The sequence below is a fragment of the Thermobia domestica genome, chromosome 3, assembly GCF_964235325.1.
Source record: "Thermobia domestica chromosome 3, izTheDome1.hap1.1, whole genome shotgun sequence".
NCBI lineage: Eukaryota > Metazoa > Arthropoda > Insecta > Zygentoma > Lepismatidae > Thermobia > Thermobia domestica.
This window is the reverse complement of record NC_137456.1, coordinates 131,618,508-131,641,087: the sequence shown is the minus strand read 5'-3', so window position 1 is coordinate 131,641,087 and position 22,580 is coordinate 131,618,508. Positions and strand designations below refer to the sequence as shown.

Below are 22,580 nucleotides of genomic sequence, written 5' to 3'. Positions count from 1 at the left end.
GCTAAATTTATAAATGATTGTGAAATTTGTGCAACAACTAAACCATGTTCACAGGCCAAAGTACATCAAATTTGTCATGTGGAGGCAGACCGCCCACATTGTAAATTAAGTGTAGATCTTATAGGGCGTTTACCAAAGAGTAACTCTTATTCTTACATATTATCTGTCTTAGATGTCTATAGTAAATTTCTTGTGTTGTATCCAGTAAGGAATGCTAATGCTAAAGAGATCACTTCCATTTTTACTAAAAGGTATTTTTACCATTATCCTATTCCCCAGGAACTCATTACGGACAGGGGAGCACAGTTCGTTTGTTGCCTGTGGCGTCGTTTCTGTCGCAGAAATGGCATTCAACATTTGTTGTTGAGCCCGTATAATCCAAAATCTAATCCTGTAGAAAGATATCATTCAGAAGTTTCTCGTTTGTTAAGAGTATTTATTAACAAAGACCATACTCAATGGAGTCAAAAATTATCAGAGATTCAGTCATTGTTAAATAATTCTATATCTCTTACTACTGGTTACGCTCCTTCAGAGCTTTTTCTTAATTTCTCAGCTCTAGATAATTTCAAGAAAGAATTAGATTGGCCTTCAGAGTTTGGTGAAGTAGACTATAAGTTTAGACATCAGTCAGTATTGTTAAATACAAAGAAAAGTCTCAAGAAAAATGATTCTAAAGTGAAAACTAAAGGTGTCGAAGTTAAAATTGGTGATCTTGTTTTTGTAAAAAATCAGAAGCATAGCTCTATGATGGATAAGACCATTAGCAAGTTTTTCTTGAAGTATTTGGGTCCATTTTTGGTCATAGGTGTAGAAAATAACGCAGTAAGTTTGGTTAATTTAAACAATGAATGGATTGGTACTTATAATTTAGATAATGTTAAGTTGTTCAACTGTTCTCTGGAGAAGCGCCAGGAATTGTTGGTGAATACGTACTTATAAAAAAAAAAAACTATTTGGTCAAAGTTTTTTTTTTCTTCAACCAGGGCGAGGTTGTAACGCCCCATTGTAAATGAATCTACAATTGTATTATTAGTACAAGTTATTACTTACCTCTTGTAATCCTCTTGTATTTGGCAACCCTGCCGAAGCATCATGTTCGCGGGTTCGCGCAAGGGATTCTGGGTACTGGAAGTCGAACACGAAGACATCATGGCATGATTAATTTGGTGCGCGTTGATAAACTATGTCTAATCTCTAATCTACAGCCGCCATCGTTAAGGTTGACAGGCTGTGGGCTTCACTTTATGCTTCAAGGAACACTTTCACAGGTTTTGGCAAGTGTGCCACTATTTAGCATAATATAAAATTCCGAATGTAGTTGGGATACACTTATTAGCCCAGGCTGCCACGTGAACCATCTTTGTGAAGGTGTATTGTTTTAAGTTGGCTCTGTTCAGTTACTTCTGCATACTCAAATATCTAGTGAATAACATTCTCAGTGCAGACTGCGCATCATGTTTTCCAGTGAGCCATATTTTTACTTGCAGTCAGAAATGATGTATCTAATGTTCACTTAAATTTTTAGCAGCGGGGCCCCCCAACTCATTCGCAATGTCCGTGAAGCGTATCAGAAGTAAGTACTTTCATCATCTGTCCTATTCAGAAATATCCGTGCCTTTATGTAATATGGAAGCCTCAGGAGTTTATGGTAAATTTGCCAGTGAAAATATGACATTCCGGAAGTGGAATCCAGAACATTGTCATCATTGTGATTTATTCAAGTGGCAAGTACGGATACAGGTTTATCACTTGTTCCTGCTAATTTTGCTTGTGTTGTTTAGCCTTTTAATCGTACGTAACCTGGTGACTTATGTGATCCAGTTCTCCCGAGTGACAATTTAAGAAGTCAAGAATTCTGCATTCTCCCAAGAAGTTGGAATGGAACTTTGTACATAGGCTTACAATTTGAAGTGTCCATCCATAAGAGTTAATATATACACGTTTAAGTTTCATCAATACGCTATTTGTGTCTCTTACGAAGCGTTCAATTAATATGTCCTCAGTACGATGTTATGATAGCGCTACTTATTAGTCAAAATCTCCGTTGATATTCATAATATATACTTTATCTTCATTGTCTGTTAAACTGTCCAGTGAACGTCATGGATTTTTAGCATCAGGATCGGTGTGTTTATTTTTGGCGACGGTGCCCCCCAGCTTTCACCTGCCCAGATCGAGTTGTGTGCAAGATGAAGAATTCTCCTCATGTTCTATCTTCTAGACGTTATAGCTTAAGGGAAGTTCTCCACAACAGTGATCAGTTATTCTGTCTCAGTTTCTGTGCATCGTATGCGTTTCGAATAGCAGTTAGTGTGTATATCTTTTGTGTCCAGTTGGAAATGTGTTCCGTTAATAGTGCAAGTGCATTTATGAAAGGTATAGCAGTCTCTGCTTGTTTACACCTGTCAGAAGGGTAAGTACCCTGTGTTGTGTGTGCCCGCCTTCGTAGCAGGCTGACCATAATTCTGCTTTGTACAGAATTATCTTTTCTGCTGCTGATCAATTGGAATCATATTGCATAGCGCCCGTATGTGGATTCGCTGATGCCCGTCTTAAGAATGTAATTTCGACGATTGTCTGTTTGCACTTATTACTGCTGAAGTAAGCCATAGGAACACCACTACCTATATGATTGTCTAGTTAACTGCTGTGTATTGAGTTTATCACTGTCGGAAGTAGGAGTGTGCTTTCAGTAGTTAGGAAACACCTGGCCGTCTAGCATAAGTTGATTCGATATGTTGTCCTTTTGTTTCTCCACTTAAAGCTGGTGTGACTTTTACTGTTGTCAGTCTATATGGATCACGTTACCGTCGTTTCCTTTTAAGTTCTGTCCAAATACGCCACTACTTGACGATTACATGGGTTTTATTAGTCTGAGCATTACGTTTGTATAATCATGATGCTCACTTGTACCTAACATCCTGATCAGCACTGGCGTTCAGTAATACATTGTCTGTTTTACCTATAATGTCTAATATTTACACTTGTCTAATTTGTCCACCCTTTTATTTACATTCAAGTCCTCATTCATTTGAGATGAATCACTTGTCTTATGTTTACATACAATGTAGTGAGAACCTATCTAGCATGATGTTTCTTTGGGGTTCATTACTCCTATAGTGGTTATTAGTAAGTGCATCACATTATACTGCTGAGTATTACATAATTAGTGTAAACCCGACTAGTCGTGGTAAGTAAATCTACGTTTGCTCGAGCCATTTATCCTATTATCTGTTAGTGTCATATTACTCGTTATGCAATTTTATAGAAATATATATGTATATGTTCCAATATTTTTGTTTTATAAGAGTGTTGAATCCCATATCATTATTTTCAATTACAGTATAGCCATATGATGGGAGTGAGTTTATTCAGTTAAGCAACTGAGCAAGTCAATAAGTATAACATTGCAAGGTTATCTCAGATAGCAGTTACAATGGTAATTTCAATAGTATTTCAGTGTAATAATTGGTGAAATCCATTATTCTTAATCTGTGAATGTTTTACAGTCCAATAAAATGTTATAACACCCTACCATAAGTGTTATGCTTTGTGAAATTAACTCTACAGCCTTGTATTTCAGCTTTGGCATTCTCATAAGATTCAAATAGTTAAGGAAGTCACAGCACAAGGGAAGGGCTGTGTTCTGTGCACTCGTAGAGTGTACAGGGGGCAGTCTCGCACAGGTTGGATTCGTTTTGCCGTTGTACTAAAAGTTTTTTTTTCTTTCTTGTTTTTCTTTTATTAACGCACTGATTTAGCGCAATCTTATACAGTGTTACCATCTGTTGTTATTTCTTTCCTGTGTTCCGAGCAGATCACAGGTGGCGACCCCTATCACATACTTATCATCTCAGTGCTCTGGTGCTGAGCAATCAAACTTAGCTGTAGTCTGCCAGGGATTGGGCCCTCTGGGGCGCTACAGTATATCTATAGTTCATCCAAGTCTTAGATCCCACACACTGTTTAAGTGTTACATTATTTATGGTATAAAAACTATAAATTGGTAAAGTGATTGTACGAACACAATAAAGAGTATTTATCATCTTTTAAAGGTGCGTAAGTCATTATACAATATAGTTCAATAAAAAAAATGATTTAAATGTTATTATATCACTTCTTTCACAGAGCTTTCGTGACACGGAAGGATTCTGATAACTTCTAGATGATTTTTTTTAATCAGGTCATAAATCTTGCACATAAATTTACAAAACAAGACGAGCCGAGTCGAAAAAGCTTTCCGAGAATCGAGACGAAAGACTAACAAAATTTTCAATACGAGACGGGCCCGCAACCAGAGGGGGCTATGGGGGCCTGGCTCCCTAAACTTTTCGTGGTCCCTCCAGATCTCAATAAAAATGCACAATTTAGATATTTGTAAGAGAACTTTTAATGATTTGGCCCCCCTAACATATTCATGGCCCCCCAAATCTCTGTACCTGGTTTCGGGCCTGATATGAGATGAGAAAACCTTACTTATCGTCTCTTGGACAACTGTAAACGTAGACTGTTTTTTTTTTTTTTCACTGTGTCCCTGATGACATTCTCTTAGCTGAGTGTATTTTACTCTTATTTGATCTTTCATTTCCTTCTTCTTTTCTGTAATGCCTTTGACGAATCTCATGTCCGCTGTTAGGTTTGCTCATCATTCTGTTTTTGTAATCTTCTTATATATATAAAATTTATATTTATTTGTCCCTTAAACGAATCCACATCGTTGGCTTGACATACTTCTAGCCTGCCATACTTCAAGGCAGCTATAGAGAAGAAGCCTTGGCTATTTAGGTTTTTTAAAATGCTTACCTGAAGGACGAGGGGATAGATCAACCTTTAGAGAATGGATGGCTAACTTTTTCAAATTTGAGAGCTGCTTTTCATTAAAAAAATTAATGATTAAAAATTACTTATATGTTCACTACTTTACTAGAGCAACTTGTAAAACAAGAATGATCGATGCAGACAGTATGGAACAGACACCATCGCGGTCAATGTATTTGCCACTCCTGCTATAAGTACCTCAGAAGCTCCTCAAGTTAGACAGCCAAAATGGCACTACTGTATTCTAGGTTGCATATTGTCCAGCCCATAAAAGAATGGACATATCTCCTATATTTCTATTTCGCAGCGATGGTTACGTGATATAGTAAGCCTCTTTTCTTTTTCGACTTTTCTAGGTATATTGCAAACCTATATCAGACTTCAGCTTTGGTTTAAGCAACTTACTCTTATCCGGAAAAAAGTCCTCATTTCTCTGATATTGTAGAAGTAAATGACGATGACATGTTAAAAAGCAATTAATGTGCTGAAGTACATTTGTAACACACGAAATATTATACAACACGGTTACTAATATTCACTTTATTCGTTAAGTGATAAAGAACTATACAGATCTATAGGAAATGATATCACTGCATTACTACGATTGCAACTCAGCAAATTATACTAAGAAAGATGAAAAATCACTAGATTACACAGATTAAAATAGCAACCAAATAATGAAACTACATAGCAATTCTATTATTTTACTATCCATAATTTGAGAAATAACAAAATATACTTATGAGAATATCTAATAAGACCTACATACCTGATGAAGTCGTCGATGAGACGAAGAAACATTTCTTGGTCTTGAATGTCATCTATCAGCGTTAGACCCTAAATTTAAAAGAAAGAAAAACAACTTTAGAATAAATTTTATATTTTATCTTGTAACGCCCCATTGTAAATGAATCTACAATTGTATTATTAGTACAAGTTATTACTTACCTTTTGTAATCCTTTTGTATTTGGCAACCCTGCCGAAGCATCATGTTCGCGGGTTCGCGCAAGGGATTCTGGGTACTGGAAGTCGAACACGAAGACATCATGGTATGATTAATTTGGTGCGCGTTGATAAACTATGTCTAATCTCTAATCTACAGCCGCCATCGTTAAGGTTGACAGGCTGTGTGCTTCACTTTATGCTTCAAGGAACACTTTCACAGGTTTTGGCAAGTGTGCCACTATTTAGCATAATATGAAATTCCGAATGTAGTTGGGATACACTTATTAGCCCAGGCTGCCACGTGAACCATCTTAGTGAAGGTGTATTGTTTTAAGTTGGCTCTGTTCAGTTACTTCTGCATACTCAAATATCTAGTGAATAACATTCTCAGAGCGGACTGCTCATCATGTTTTCCAGTGAGCCATATTTTTACTTGCAGTCAGAAATGATGTATCTAATGTTCACTTAAATCTTTAGCAGCGGGGCCCCCCCAACTCATTCGCAATGTCCGTGAAGCGTATCAGAAGTAAGTACTTTCATCATCTGTCCTATTCAGAAATATCCGTGCCTTTATGTAATATGGAAGCCTCAGGAGTTTATGGTAAATTTGCCAGTGAAAATATGACATTCCGGAAGTGGAATCCAGAACATTGTCATCATTGTGATTTATTCAAGTGGCAAGTACGGATACAGGTTTATCACTTGTTCCTGCTAATTTTGCTTGTGTTGTTTAGCCATTTAATCGTACGTAACCTGGTGACTTATGTGATCCAGTTCTCCCGAGTGACAATTTAAGAAGTCAAGAATTCAGCATTCTCCCAAGAAGTTGGAATGGAACTTTGTACATAGGCTTACAATTTGAAGTGTCTATCCATAAGAGTTAATATCTACACGTTTAAGTTTCATCAATACACTATTTGTGTCTCTTACGAAGCGTTCAATTAATATGTCCTCAGTACGATGTTATGATAGCGCTACTTATCAGTCAAAATCTCCGTTGATATTCATAATATATACTTTATCTTCATTGTCTGTTAAACTGTCCAGTGAACGTCATGGATTTTCAGCATCAGGATCGGTGTGTTTGCTTTTGGCGACGGTGCCCCCCAGCTCTCGCCTGCCCAGATCGAGTTGTGTGCAAGATGAAGAATTCTCCTCATGTTCTATCTTCTAGACGTTATAGCTTAAGGGAAGTTCTCCACAACAGTGATCAGTTATTCTGTCTCAGTTTCTGTGCATCGTATGCGTTTTGAATAGCAGTTAGTGTGTATTTCTTAGTGTCCAGTTGGAAATGCGTTCCGTTAATAGTGCAAGTGCATTTATGTAAGGTATAGCAGTCTCTGCTTGTTTACACCTGTCAGAAGGGTAAGTACCCTGTGTTGTGTGTGCCCGCCTTCGTAGCAGGCTGACCATAATTCTGCTTTGTACAGAATTATCTTTTCTGCTGCTGATTAATTGGAATCATATTGCATAGCGCCCGTATGTGGATTCGCTGATGCCCGTCTTAAGAATGTAATTTGGACGATTGTCTGTTTGCACTTATCAACGCCGAAGTAAGCCATAGGAACACCACTACCTATATGATTGTCTAGTTAACTGCTGTGTATTGAGTTTATCACTGTCGGAAGCAGGAGTGTGCTTTCAGTATTTAGGAGACACCTGGCCGTCTAGCACAAGTTGATTCAATATGTTGTCCTTTTGTTTCTCCACTTAAAGCTGGTGTGACTTTTACTGTTGTCAGTCTATATGGATTACGTTACCGTCGTTTCCTTTTAAGTTCTGTCCAAATACGCCACTACTTGACGATTACATGGGTTTTGTTAGTCAGAGCATTGCGTCTGTATAATTATGATGCTCACTTGTACCTAGCATCCTGATCGGCACTGACGTTCAGCAATGCATTGTCCGTTTTACTTATAATGTCTAATATTTACACTTGTCTAATTTGTCCACCCTTTTATTTACATTCATGTCCTCATTCATTTGGGACGAGTCACTTGTCTTATGTTTACATACGATGTAGCGAGAACCTATCTAGCATGATGTTTCTTTGGGGTTCCTTACTCCTATGGTGGTTACTAGCAAGTGCATCATATTATATTTCTGAGTAGTACATAATTAGTGTAAACCCGACTAGTCGTGGTAAGTAAATCTACGTTTGCTCGAGCCATTTATCCTATTATCTGTTAGTGTCATATTACTCGTTATGCAATTTTATAGAAATATATATGTATATGTTCCAATATTTTTGTTTTATAAGAGTGTTGAATCCCATATCATTATTTTCAATTACAGTATAGCCATATGATAGGTGTGAGTTTATTCAGTTAAGCAACTGAGCAAGTCAATAAGTATAACATTGCAGGGTTATCTCAGAAAGTATTCACAATGGTATCATCAGTATGATTTTAGTGTAATAATTGGTGAGATCCCGTATTCTAAATCTGTGAATGTTTTTAAGTCAAATAAAATGTTGCAACACCCTACCATAAGTGTTATGTTTTGCGAAATTAACTCTGCAGCCTTGTATTTCAGGTTTGGCATTTTCATAAGCTTTAAATAGGTAAGGAAATCACAGCACAAGGGAAGGGCTGTGTTCTGTGCATTCGTAGAGTGTACAGGGGGCAGTCTCGCACATGTTGGATTCGTTTTACCGTTGTACTAATAGTTTTTTTTTCCTTTTCTCGTTCTTTTATTAACACATTAATTCAGCGCAATCTTATATAGTTTTAGCATCTGTTGCTATTCTTCTCCTGTGTCATAGCATTAGCACAGGTGGCGACCCTTTTCATATATCTATCAACTCAGTGCCCTGGCACTGAACATCAAACTTAGCCGTAGCCTACCAGGGATTAGGGCCCTCTGGGGCGCTACAGCGGTTTGCTTGTTTTTGGCGACCCAGCCAGGATATCAGCTGGTACCTTTTGATTTTTCTTGTGTTCTAGTGATTTCTATTTTTATTTCTCTATATAGAATTTTGTTGGCATCGTATTGCAATCTTGTTTATCAGGATCTTGTACATTTTGTATATTCCTTAGCTTCCGAAGTTGGATACCGTCATCTTCGAATTTTCCAAAAAAAAAAAAAAAAAGTCTTACTGTCTTAAGTTAACTTTCATCGTAGGTGAGGTGCAGCGCTCTTTGTTGACATTGTCGAATTGGGTTGGGGACCCGCATCATATATCAGTGAAGTAAAAGTCAATTAAGTGTTTAACGTCGAATAAACTATTTTTTCAGTGTATTCTTGTAATTTTAGTGCATGTGTTAAACTGTTAGTGCCGGAATGAACAAGTCTAAGAGGAAAACTCGTCAGTGTGGTCATTCAGGCACTTTATTAGAGTGTACATCCTGTAATTCTTGGTACTGTAGACAGTGTGCAGGATTAAGTGAAGAAGCTTTTGCCGAAAAGGGCAAGCCCAATGTTTCGTGGGATTGTAATTCATGTTTGGTACAATCTCCGGATTTAGCAGATAATACTATTGAATTAGAAGATGTAAACACTGGATCTCTGGTAGAGAAGAGTCAAAGTGGAAGTAGTAGTGAAGTTGGTGTTGCTTCTAATTTCTCTGAGCTCTTAGCGCAGCTCACTACTCAAATAAATTCTATAAAAGTAGTGGTGACAGAAGAAACCGCGCAGTTAAGGTTGGACGTATCCACCGAAGTTTCTCAAGTCAAAGCGACAGTGATTACCGAAATTTCTGGAGTTGTAGAAAAGGAAATGTCTGAGCTGAAGGACACCGTGGATCGCCACATCAAAGAGCAGGATGCTCGTATAGCAGCCTTGAGTAACCAATTGGAAAACAACACGGCGGAATTGAATCATCAGTTGGAAGTGGTAAATGAGAATTTAGCCTCTCAGGAAGAAACCCTGCTTAATTGTTTAAGAGACAACAGTATGTGTAAGCGTCAATTGGAAGCATTGTCTACCCAAGTGAAAGAAATTCACCAGACCAGCAACTCTTGTTTAGGACTACGGGACGAACTTGAAGCCTTGAAGGAGAAGGTCGATAGCCTTTTTGATCAAGATTATGACGAAGAAGTGGAAGAGCAAAGTAACCAGCTCAATTCTGATGTTGTTAGCGTGGAGCGTAGACACTTCACAGACTTTGAAAGATTTCTAGGTCTTGTTAATCCTAGTACTTGTGAGAGCAGTAGTCAGTCTGAAATTCCAGTGGTTGTTTCTAGTCCTTTGATTGGAACTACTTCAGTAACCACTACTTCTTGTTTTCGCCCTGCCAAGGTTAATCTGTCCCAGGTACAGCATTTCTTTAACAATGTTAGTTGTGTTTCTACTGCTTCTTCCCATGGTATGCCGCATAGTCATTGTACTCATTCTCAGCCTAGTCATGACAAAGGTTTGAACGGTCGGAAAGCTGATGGTTTTCCTAGTTATGAGCGAAATAATTTATTCAACCCTTTTCTTTCGCAGCATGCTAAAGATAGGAATGATTTGCCTTGTGTTTCGTCAGTCAGTGTCGGTCGAGGTGACTCTGCCTACCCAAGAACTTCCACCTTGGAGCCAGATATCCCCTCTTTCTTGTCTAACGGTTGTCCACTATCTAGCATCAATGGTAACAATAATAATGGTCATGGTCTAAAATCGTTACGTCTGTCAGATTTGAGTCATTTCCCTGAGTTTACAGGTAATGTGTTGGAAATTTCTCCGCTTGATTTCTTGCAACAATTAGAACAGAATTTTAAGTTGTTGAACCATGATCCTGAATATCAAGTGTTAGTTGCTATGAGAGCCATGAAAGATTCTGCTGCTTGTTGGATCTCACAGGTCTCAGATCAAATTCATTCATATCATGACTTTAAACGTCTCTTCTTGTCGCAGTATCTCAATCCAAAAGTTTGTAGGGCCCAGTGGAGATATTTGCTGTCCACCAAGTATAACCCCAGCATTCACGGAAAAGCTTCTGAGTTTGTGTGGAAACTCTCTAAAGGTTTAAGAATGCTTAAGAATAACATGTCACAAATAGAATTAGTGGATTATTTAATTGATACCTTACCTCCAGAGTATCAGTTTACTTTAAGTCAAGTAGAAATCACTTCTGTTTCTGAGCTCGCTGAGCGCCTAATGCGGCTGGAAGTACCTGATAAAACTAAGTTATTAAACAGTCCTCTAGTGTCTTTAGAGTCATTTAATTTCAAACGTAAAGCAGGTAATGACAATGACACTCCTAGTAAGAGTAAGAAACGCAATGTGCATTTTGATGTTAACCTTGCTACTACTATGATCAATGAAAACAATAATGAACAAGGTAGCTCTAGTGTGAATTCCAATTCTGAGAATAAGGTAACCACTAAAGAGAAATGGGCTCAAGTGGGATATGCTAATGTAAAAGATTACCTAGGTAATAATCCTCCTGGTAATAGCAATAACAATAGTAATAGCAATAATGTCAATTTTAGGCGTAATAACAGAAGAAGGTTTGGTTTTGGTAACCGTAATAATAGCAATAGTAGCAATAATTTTAACAATAGGCAGAGTAATTCTAACAACAGACAGGCTAATCATAACGTAAGAAGAGTAAATGTTAGAAATAGAAATTCTAATAGAAATGCTAATAATCAATCAGTGAATTCCTGTGAACAGGTTGAACCTATTTCATCTTGTTGTAATTGTAATCATTGTCCTAATTATAGGAACAATCATGAAAGTATGGGTGTAAATTCACAAACTGTCTCTGAGTCTTATGCTCAATGTAATGCAACTTTAAATTAACAGGGCAGACTCCTGATCGGTCGCCTGGAGCCCGCCAAGATTGTAGTAAGCGACCAGAAGCTATATTATCCAACCGAACTAACGGTACATGGTTCACTCAGTCTCCTCTTCAAGTTTATTTTATTTTAAATGAAAATTCTCTTGACAGTGTCAATGAAAATAGCACTTTCGTAAAGTCACCTTATCTGTCAGGCCAGATAGCAGGTTTATCCCTATCCTGTATAATTGATAGTGGGTGCGAAGCTAACCTTTTGAGTTACGATAATTGGAAAAGGATTGTAGAAGTGTTACCCACCGCCAAGCTCGTGCCAGCCAAGCATGTAACTTTGCAAGCCTTTGTAGGTGATAACAAACACCGAGTTAAAGGCCAAAAGACTTTATATCTAGAATTCTCTGGTCATGTTCTCGAAGTTCCTTTCTTCATTGTGGAAGGTATGAAGTCAGACGTTCTTTTAGGAACTCCTTTCTTGAGTAAATACAGTTGTGTTGTGGACTTTGCTAACCGTATCCTTACCTTTAAGGACTTAGGCGGCAAGCCAGCCAAGTTGAATCTGAACTCCGTATGGATAAGTTCAATGGAACCAGAACCTTTAATACAAGAAGTGAACCAGGAAGATGATTATTTGGTGCCCGTGAGCGAAATTCAAGATACTATTTTGTCCAGAACTGATTTAACGGAAGATGTTAAGTCAAGATTAGTAGATTTATTAATTCGGTACCGAGAATTATTCTCTGAGAGACCTAGGCCAGTAAAGATAAAGCCGCTGAAGATCGAACTTACCGATAACGAGCCAGTGGTGTGCAAGCCATACCCGATAGCCTACTCAATGCGAGAACCATTTAGAAAACTCGTGCAAAAATGGTTAGAATGGGGAGTCATTGAAGAGAGATTGTCACCGTATTTAAACCCGGTGCACTGCGTCTACAAGGCAGACAAGCAGTCTATTAGACCCACATTGGATTTAAGGCACCTGAATAGAAAGGTAATATCTGCTAACGTGCGAGTGGAGCCCATACAAGATATATTAGCTCGTCTCAAAGGTTCTATGGTGTTTTCTTCATTTGATTGTAAAGATGGATATTATTGTCTACCCTTAGAAGAAGAATCTTATGAGAAGACAGCTTTCTTATTTGAAGGTAGACAATATTGTTTTCGTTACCTAGTGATGGGACTGAAATCTGCCACCAGTTTGTTTCATTTCGTTATGAACAGTATATTCGACCTGTCCACAAAACATTTTGTCTCCTGTTATTTAGACGACCTTCTTTGTTTTTCTCCCTCTATAGAACAATACTTCGAGCATTTAGAATTTATCCTGTATACGTTAAACAAGTTGAACTTTTCTTTAAATTTTCGTAAATGTAGATTTCTGTTTCCCGAACTGTTATTTCTAGGACACATTATATCTGGCCGAGAAGTTAAGGTTAACTCCAAGCTGAATGAAACTATTAGAAATTTTCCTGTGCCTAGAACTCGTAAGCAGTTACGTCAATTTTTGGGCATAGCTAATTGGCGTCGCAAATTCATTAACAATTACGCCGAATTAACCGAAGATTTAGTGCACCTTCTACGCAAGGAAGTGAAATTTCAGTTCGGCCCAGAGCAACTGAAAGCTTTTGAACTATTAAAGCAAGAGTTAATTTCTCCTCCTGCCTTAGCATTGCCTGACATGAGTCAAACTTTTCACATCTTCTCAGATTCCTCTGCTATAGCTATTGGAGGATATATTGGTCAGTATGAAGGTGACGAATTTAGAGTTATCTCTTATGCCAGTAGACGTATTAAGCCCACTGAAATGTCATTGTCTATTTTCCAGACAGAATTATTGGCAGTAGTATTTCTGTGTGAGAGATTCGCAGATTATATTCTTGGTAGAGAAACGGTTGTCCATACAGACAACAAGGCCATAACGCATCTTAAAACTATCCGTAATTTAGATGCTAGAACCACTAGGTTGTTACTAAAACTTCAGGATTATAACTTGCAGTTTGAACACCTGTCTTCTGGTGAGAATTATATTGCTGATGTCATTTCGCGTAATCCTCCTGATGAGGATGAGTCTGGTAGTGCTATGTACATGGTGAATGTTGTGTTTAGAAATTTAACTCAATCTTCTTTCTTACAGCTAATGTCTAAAGAACAACAGAATGATGCTTTTGTTAGTAAATGTTTAACTAAATTGAATGAAGTTAATTTAAATTATTGTAAACATTTAAACTTAGTGTATGTTAAGCAATCTAATGTTTGGAAATTAATTATTCCTAAAAGTTTAGTTCATGTAGTAATAGACGAAATTCATAAGGAAGCCCATTTTGGTTCCAGGAAATGTTACTTACATTGTAGAAAACTTTTCTATTGGCCGAATATGAAGCGTGACATTGCTAAATTTATAAATGATTGTGAAATTTGTGCAACAACTAAACCATGTTCACAGGCCAAGGTACATCAAATTTGCCATGTGGAGGCTGACCGCCCACATTGTAAATTAAGTGTAGATCTTATAGGGCGTTTACCAAAGAGTAACTCTTATTCCTACATATTATCTGTCTTAGATGTCTATAGTAAATTTCTTGTGTTGTATCCAGTAAGGAATGCTAATGCTAAAGAGATCACTTCCATTTTTACTAAAAGGTATTTTTACCATTATCCTATTCCCCAGGAACTCATTACGGACAGGGGAGCACAGTTCGTTTGTTGCCTGTGGCGTCGTTTCTGTCGCAGAAATGGCATTCAACATTTGTTGTTGAGCCCGTATAATCCAAAATCTAATCCTGTAGAAAGATATCATTCAGAAGTTTCTCGTTTGTTAAGAGTATTTATTAACAAAGACCATACTCAATGGAGTCAAAAATTATCAGAGATTCAGTCATTGTTAAATAATTCTATATCTCTTACTACTGGTTACGCTCCTTCAGAGCTTTTTCTTAATTTCTCAGCTCTAGATAATTTCAAGAAAGAATTAGATTGGCCTTCAGAGTTTGGTGAAGTAGACTATAAGTTTAGACATCAGTCAGTATTGTTAAATACAAAGAAAAGTCTCAAGAAAAATGATTCTAAAGTGAAAACTAAAGGTGTCGAAATTAAAATTGGTGATCTTGTTTTTGTAAAAAATCAGAAGCATAGCTCTATGATGGATAAGACCATTAGCAAGTTTTTCTTGAAGTATTTGGGTCCATTTTTGGTCATAGGTGTAGAAAATAACGCAGTAAGTTTGGTTAATTTAAACAATGAATGGATTGGTACTTATAATTTAGATAATGTTAAGTTGTTCAACTGTTCTCTGGAGAAGCGCCAGGAATTGTTGGTGAATACGTACTTATAAAAAAAAAAAAAAACTATTTGGTCAAAGTTTTTTTTTTCTTCAACCAGGGCGAGGTTGTAACGCCCCATTGTAAATGAATCTACAATTGTATTATTAGTACAAGTTATTACTTACCTTTTGTAATCCTTTTGTATTTGGCAACCCTGCCGAAGCATCATGTTCGCGGGTTCGCGCAAATGATTCTGGGTACTGGAAGTCGAACACGAAGACATCATGGTATGATTAATTTGGTGCGCGTTGATAAACTATGTCTAATCTCTAATCTACAGCCGCCATCGTTAAGGTTGACAGGCTGTGTGCTTCACTTTATGCTTCAAGGAACACTTTCACAGGTTTTGGCAAGTGTGCCACTATTTAGCATAATATGAAATTCCGAATGTAGTTGGGATACACTTATTAGCCCAGGCTGCCACGTGAACCATCTTAGTGAAGGTGTATTGTTTTAAGTTGGCTCTGTTCAGTTACTTCTGCATACTCAAATATCTAGTGAATAACATTCTCAGAGCGGACTGCTCATCATGTTTTCCAGTGAGCCATATTTTTACTTGCAGTCAGAAATGATGTATCTAATGTTCACTTAAATCTTTAGCAGCGGGGCCCCCCCAACTCATTCGCAATGTCCGTGAAGCGTATCAGAAGTAAGTACTTTCATCATCTGTCCTATTCAGAAATATCCGTGCCTTTATGTAATATGGAAGCCTCAGGAGTTTATGGTAAATTTGCCAGTGAAAATATGACATTCCGGAAGTGGAATCCAGAACATTGTCATCATTGTGATTTATTCAAGTGGCAAGTACGGATACAGGTTTATCACTTGTTCCTGCTAATTTTGCTTGTGTTGTTTAGCCATTTAATCGTACGTAACCTGGTGACTTATGTGATCCAGTTCTCCCGAGTGACAATTTAAGAAGTCAAGAATTCAGCATTCTCCCAAGAAGTTGGAATGGAACTTTGTACATAGGCTTACAATTTGAAGTGTCTATCCATAAGAGTTAATATCTACACGTTTAAGTTTCATCAATACACTATTTGTGTCTCTTACGAAGCGTTCAATTAATATGTCCTCAGTACGATGTTATGATAGCGCTACTTATCAGTCAAAATCTCCGTTGATATTCATAATATATACTTTATCTTCATTGTCTGTTAAACTGTCCAGTGAACGTCATGGATTTTCAGCATCAGGATCGGTGTGTTTGCTTTTGGCGACGGTGCCCCCCAGCTCTCGCCTGCCCAGATCGAGTTGTGTGCAAGATGAAGAATTCTCCTCATGTTCTATCTTCTAGACGTTATAGCTTAAGGGAAGTTCTCCACAACAGTGATCAGTTATTCTGTCTCAGTTTCTGTGCATCGTATGCGTTTTGAATAGCAGTTAGTGTGTATTTCTTAGTGTCCAGTTGGAAATGCGTTCCGTTAATAGTGCAAGTGCATTTATGTAAGGTATAGCAGTCTCTGCTTGTTTACACCTGTCAGAAGGGTAAGTACCCTGTGTTGTGTGTGCCCGCCTTCGTAGCAGGCTGACCATAATTCTGCTTTGTACAGAATTATCTTTTCTGCTGCTGATTAATTGGAATCATATTGCATAGCGCCCGTATGTGGATTCGCTGATGCCCGTCTTAAGAATGTAATTTGGACGATTGTCTGTTTGCACTTATCAACGCCGAAGTAAGCCATAGGAACACCACTACCTATATGATTGTCTAGTTAACTGCTGTGTATTGAGTTTATCACTGTCGGAAGCAGGAGTGTGCTTTCAGTATTTAGGAGACACCTGGCCGTCTAGCACAAGTTGATTCAATATGTTGTCCTTTTGTTTCTCCACTTAAAGCTGGTGTGACTTTTACTGTTGTCAGTCTATATGGATTACGTTACCGTCGTTTCCTTTTAAGTTCTGTCCAAATACGCCACTACTTGACGATTACATGGGTTTTGTTAGTCAGAGCATTGCGTCTGTATAATTATGATGCTCACTTGTACCTAGCATCCTGATCGGCACTGACGTTCAGCAATGCATTGTCCGTTTTACTTATAATGTCTAATATTTACACTTGTCTAATTTGTCCACCCTTTTATTTACATTCATGTCCTCATTCATTTGGGACGAGTCACTTGTCTTATGTTTACATACGATGTAGCGAGAACCTATCTAGCATGATGATTCTTTGGGGTTCCTTACTCCTATGGTGGTTACTAGCAAGTGCATCATATTATATTTCTGAGTAGTACATAATTAGTGTAAACCCGACTAGTCGTGGTAAGTAAATCTACGTTTGCTCGAGCCATTTATCCTATTATCTGTTAGTGTCATATTACTCGTTATGCAATTTTATAGAAATATATATGTATATGTTCCAATATTTTTGTTTTATAAGAGTGTTGAATCCCATATCATTATTTTCAATTACAGTATAGCCATATGATAGGTGTGAGTTTATTCAGTTAAGCAACTGAGCAAGTCAATAAGTATAACATTGCAGGGTTATCTAAGAAAGTATTCACAATGGTATCATCAGTATGATTTTGGTGTAATAATTGGTGAGATCCCGTATTCTAAATCTGTGAATGTTTTTAAGTCAAATAAAATGTTGCAACACCCTACCATAAGTGTTATGTTTTGCGAAATTAACTCTGCAGCCTTGTATTTCAGGTTTGGCATTTTCATAAGCTTCAAATAGGTAAGGAAATCACAGCACAAGGGAAGGGCTGTGTTCTGTGCATTCGTAGAGTGTACAGGGGGCAGTCTCGCACATGTTGGATTCGTTTTACCGTTGTACTAATAGTTTTTTTTTTCCTTTTCTCGTTCTTTTATTAACACATTAATTCAGCGCAATCTTATATAGTTTTAGCATCTGTTGCTATTCTTCTCCTGTGTCATAGCATTAGCACAGGTGGCGACCCTTTTCATATATCTATCAACTCAGTGCCCTGGCACTGAACATCAAACTTAGCCGTAGCCTACCAGGGATTAGGGCCCTCTGGGGCGCTACAATCTCTCTCTCTCTCTCTCTCTCTCTCTCTATATATATATATATATATATATATATATATATATATATATATATATATATATATAGAGAGAGAGAGAGAGTCCCAGAAGCAAGAGCCTACAAATGAACGTAGGATCGGAATCACATGAGCTCCTGTCTGGAATCGAACCCGGGTCTCCCACGCCAAAGGCACGTGTGCTAACCGCTTAGCCACGAGGAGCTAGTACAAAAAAATTAAATCGATTAAAGAAAAAGGAGATTCTCAATTCGACCCGTTTCATATATATTCTGAATATGTTTACGCATAACTTTGAAATAAGTACACCGATTTTAATCATTCACTTTTTGTTTTGAAAAAGAAAACTTCCCCGGTAGTTTCGTATAAATTTCAACAGTACCGGTACATGATTATAGTCTTCCAAGCTAGACCACGAAATACCTCAACGAATTCAGTGAAATCCGTTAATATATCTTTTAAATTTTTTAAGTAATTATTTTTCAGTTGAACGCTGTTTAGGCTAAGAAAATTACACACAAAAAAAAACTTCGAAAAAAATCCAACCAACACGGATTTTTATGCAGATCTTTATTTTTGCGATCTTCAGCATATCCTGAAAAGTACTCTTAATTTTAGTCGTGAGTTTCTTTTTTTTTCTTTTTTTAAGAGGAAAAGGAAGCATTAGAATCCTTGTGGTTATCTCGAAATTGATAATTCTTTTAAAGAAAATAGTTATGAAGAAAATTCTGTAGTTTATAATAAAATTCTACACAAGAAAGGTCCTTAGATTTATTTTTCGTAGAATAAATTGTTTCAAAGATATACACTGAATTATCGTTTCAAATATATAGACCGAACTACTGTAGGTCTGAACAGAAAAGAGTAAAGTTTTTAACTTGAGACTGCAAAATATCTTGAAAAATAAATATTGGTTAAAAATGTTCAAAATAAGAAGTTAATATTTTGGAGGAGGAAATTCACCTGTTATAAAATTAGTCTCGAAGTGGAGTGGAGAGCAATTTTGAAAACTCAAATGGGGATCCCTATTTTTTATTTTATTTTTTTTATTGTAGATTCGGATTCTAACGGTAAGAGGAAAAATAAATATATTTTATTCGAAACTTTTTCTCAATACATGATAGATGGCGCCGTAAGTTTCACTGAGATTTCATCAATTGGGAACCCCGTGTTTCATTCTAGAACAAATCTGCAATAAACAGTACTATTCACTACTCGTGATAGATGGCACTACATTCAACAACAAGTAGTTAAGTTTCCTCTTTTCAATAGGAAGACTCGTGTTTTATTTAACTATGGTTCATAGTTGATCAAAAGTTGATAGGGAAGGAGCCAATTTTCTACACGTTATCTCAGTATAGGGGTACTTGTTTTAGGTACATCCCCTTCTTTCTCACTTTTCAGCTACGAAGTGCTCAACTTAAAAGTGTGTATGCAGTAATGCGTTTCATGTTTCTTCACTAGTTCTTGAGACTTGTTCATAACTTTTATGTTTGAGGAAAGCTCAGTATAATAGAAATTTGGTGACGTAAGACCCTACCAAATTTTTCATAAATCAGAACTATTTGAATTTTCTATTGTATAGACAGATAATCCATACTTATGGAGTGACACTATAACTCATATGACAATACAGAATATAACAAAAAATAAATAAAGGAACTAGACAAATCTAAGTGAAAAACAAGTGAACACAGTTCAAAACGAATGAAACAGATCAACGACTAATTGAATGTGGTGTCAGTACCACTCAAAATGTAGAATAAAATACACTTCAAAACTAATACAAAATAAGTTAATGAAATGACTGATAAACAAACCTATTGAACAATTAGATTAACATCTTTCTCAATTAAATAAGTAAGTGTCGAATAAAAAATATCGGATAATTTGTAAGGTACTGTGGATGTGGATCACGGATGGATACAGCAGATAAAATGCTTGGTAGCCAACTACGATTACTGCATCTTATTATATTACCATGCCCACATCTGATTATACCCCCACCCACAATCTGCATCTTATTATATTACCATGAACGACACATCTGATTATCTGAATCCACGCCGAATGCAAGGCCATCTTTAATGTCATCTACCACGATCCAAGAAGATGTTTAAGAGAAAAGATTGGACCTGTTTATTGCTAATTTATTCTGGAATCAACATGGAGGCTCCCAATTGAAGAAAGCCTAGTGAAACTAGTTTCCACTGGTTACGGTGCCATCTATCAGGAACTAGGAAAAATGTTTCGAATAAAATTTACTTATTTTTCTATGTAGAATCCAAATTTACAATGAAAAATAGGGGTCCCGATTTAAGCTTTCAAAGTTCCCCAACTCACTTCCAAAAGGAGCGGGAGCAAGCTAATTTATTACAGGCAAATTTCCTCCTCTAAAATGTTAAAATTTTATTTGGAACATTTTTTCCGTCCGATGTTTATTTTTCCAAATATTTTGCAGTCTCAAGTTTAAAAGTTCACCCTATTTCTGTCTGTATCACTGAAACGATTGATTCTACGAGAAAAGGTCTGAGGATCTTTGTGTAGAATTTTATAAACTACAATTTTCCTCAACTATTTTCTTCGCAAAAGTGATAACTTTCGAGGTAATTGAAAACACCTATAATTTCCCCCTTTTTTCTCCAAAAAAGACCCCACGGCTTAAATTAAATGTATTTTTCAGGATATGATGAAGTCATCAAAGTAAAAGTATACATCAAAATCCATCTTGGTCGGGATTTTTTCGAAGTCAAAGTCTAATTGATTTTCATACTATATGTTGAAAAGGTTAAACACATTGGACAAAACCAAACTGTCACTTACATGAAAAGAGAAGAATAAGAAGGAGAAGAGGAAAGAAAAACAACGAATAATAATAATAATTTTAAAAAATAGATTCACTTGGGAAAACTGCAATTCTGATTGACAATAATAGGCATAACAACAGCTTAAGATAAGAAACGATAATTCTTGCAATTGATTATATTTGTTATCAACGTAGGACTTAGAGCTCAGTAGATAAAACACTCATTTGAAATATAAAGATATTAGTAACAACGTAGTGAGGCACAATAGCATATAATCTCTTAAATATAATGTACAGTATAAGTTACTTATAGTCTTTCGTAACTAATACTTACTTTAATGTTTTAATCGACAACTAAAAACTTATCAATAATATTACATTAGTATTGTATATCAATGATGGCATCTTACAATATGGTATATCTGGCCTAAATCACCCTGCAGCACATACACATGATAACATAGAGTAGTAATATAGTATAAGAGGTTTCAGCTGCTCTTCCCGCTAAAACTATGGAGACTGTGGCACCGCCACTCAAGGAAGTTGAATAATACAAACTACTAAAAGCAAGAACGAATCAAATCATTCGGAGCGCGTGAGTCTGATAGAATTAGCCAATGATACACTTAGCTACTGCCAGCAGTAGACGATGCAGTTAGTTACAACTCTAGCCGGTAGTGTCGCAGAGTCACTTTTGTTGCATTGTGGGAACAATTTGAATTTCCATTAGGAATATAGAGAGTGATTCATCAGGGTAATCAGTGCATGGTAGCTGTTCAGCAAAGTCATCATCATAGATATTCTGCCATAGTTGGCAGGTCAGTTGCTGCAACTGAGAAGCATCTATGTTTCATGGTCTTCCGCTAACACTTCGTCTTCACGTACGATTTTTCTGTTGCCCTTTCCCTCTTTATCTTGCTACTATACCCTCTAGCACGTCCCCTATGATATAGTATCTTTTTATCCAATGTCTTGTTCCTCCTTATCCAACCAGTTTCTCTTCTTCTCCTTAATAATATATAAATTTGTTTTTTTTCTCCCCTGTCATTTCTAACACTTTCTCATTCGTTTTCCGCTCGACCCTGTTGATTCACTCAATTCTTCTCCACACCACATTTTGAAAGCTTCCAGTCGTTTTTCCTATTTGCGTAATGTCCATGTTTCCGACCCATACAGCACAATACTCCACACGAAGCATTTTCTGAGTCTTTTATCATCTCTTTGTTCAAGGTCGCATAAAATAGTATTTTCTTCCTCCTAAAGGCTTCTTTTCGCCAATCCTATCTTTGATTTTATTTCACTCATTTGCAAAGTAGAAGATTACAAATATGAATTGATCAATATACTGGACATCTCAAATGAAGAATATTTAGAACTTTCTTGTTTGATTCTTTTTTTAAAAAAATTATGGCGCTAATATAACGAAGAAAATAACTTTACGTAAAACTAAATTATTTTCAAATTAATTAGTTGTTGTGCCCAAACCTTCAGCCCTCTGTACACTATAGGTTAAAATTGTGGTTAATTAAAAGCTCGAATTTTCTACCGTTTCCAATAATAAGTAGCAAAATACATTTGAATTTTTTTCGAATTTTTTAAATTTTTTTTCGTTTGAAAATTTTTTGAAAATTTTTTAATTTCAAAATTTTGTTTGAAATTTTTTTGTAAAATTTTTTCGGTTGAAATTTCTGTTTAAAATTTTTTGTTTGAAATTTTTAGTTTGAAAAATTTTGTTCGAAATTTTTTTGTTTGAAATTTTTTTCGTTTCAAAATTGAAAAGTTTTTTGGTTGAAAATTTTTGTCTTAAGCTCGAATTTTCTACCGTTTCCAATAATAAGTAGCAAAATACACTTGAAAAGCTCAAATTCTTTACTCTTTCCAATAATAAACAGCAAAATACATTTATCTTCAATGCCATCATTATCCATTTTCAAACAATTAAATTGCAACAATA

At 36.5% G+C, this 22,580-nt stretch overlaps 1 protein-coding gene across 6 annotated transcripts in view; it reads right to left on the bottom strand.

Annotated features, from left to right (window-relative positions):
• LOC145680743 (uncharacterized) overlaps positions 1-22,580 on the bottom strand; it is a 488,043-nt gene that overhangs the window by 427,403 nt on the left and 38,060 nt on the right. For all 6 annotated transcript variants that reach the window (XM_081751705.1, XM_081751706.1, XM_081751709.1 and 3 more), the window contains exon 2: positions 5,591-5,658. In XM_081751705.1, the coding sequence (XP_081607831.1) occupies positions 5,591-5,658 (68 nt within the window). The remainder of the gene's footprint in view (positions 1-5,590; positions 5,659-22,580) is intronic.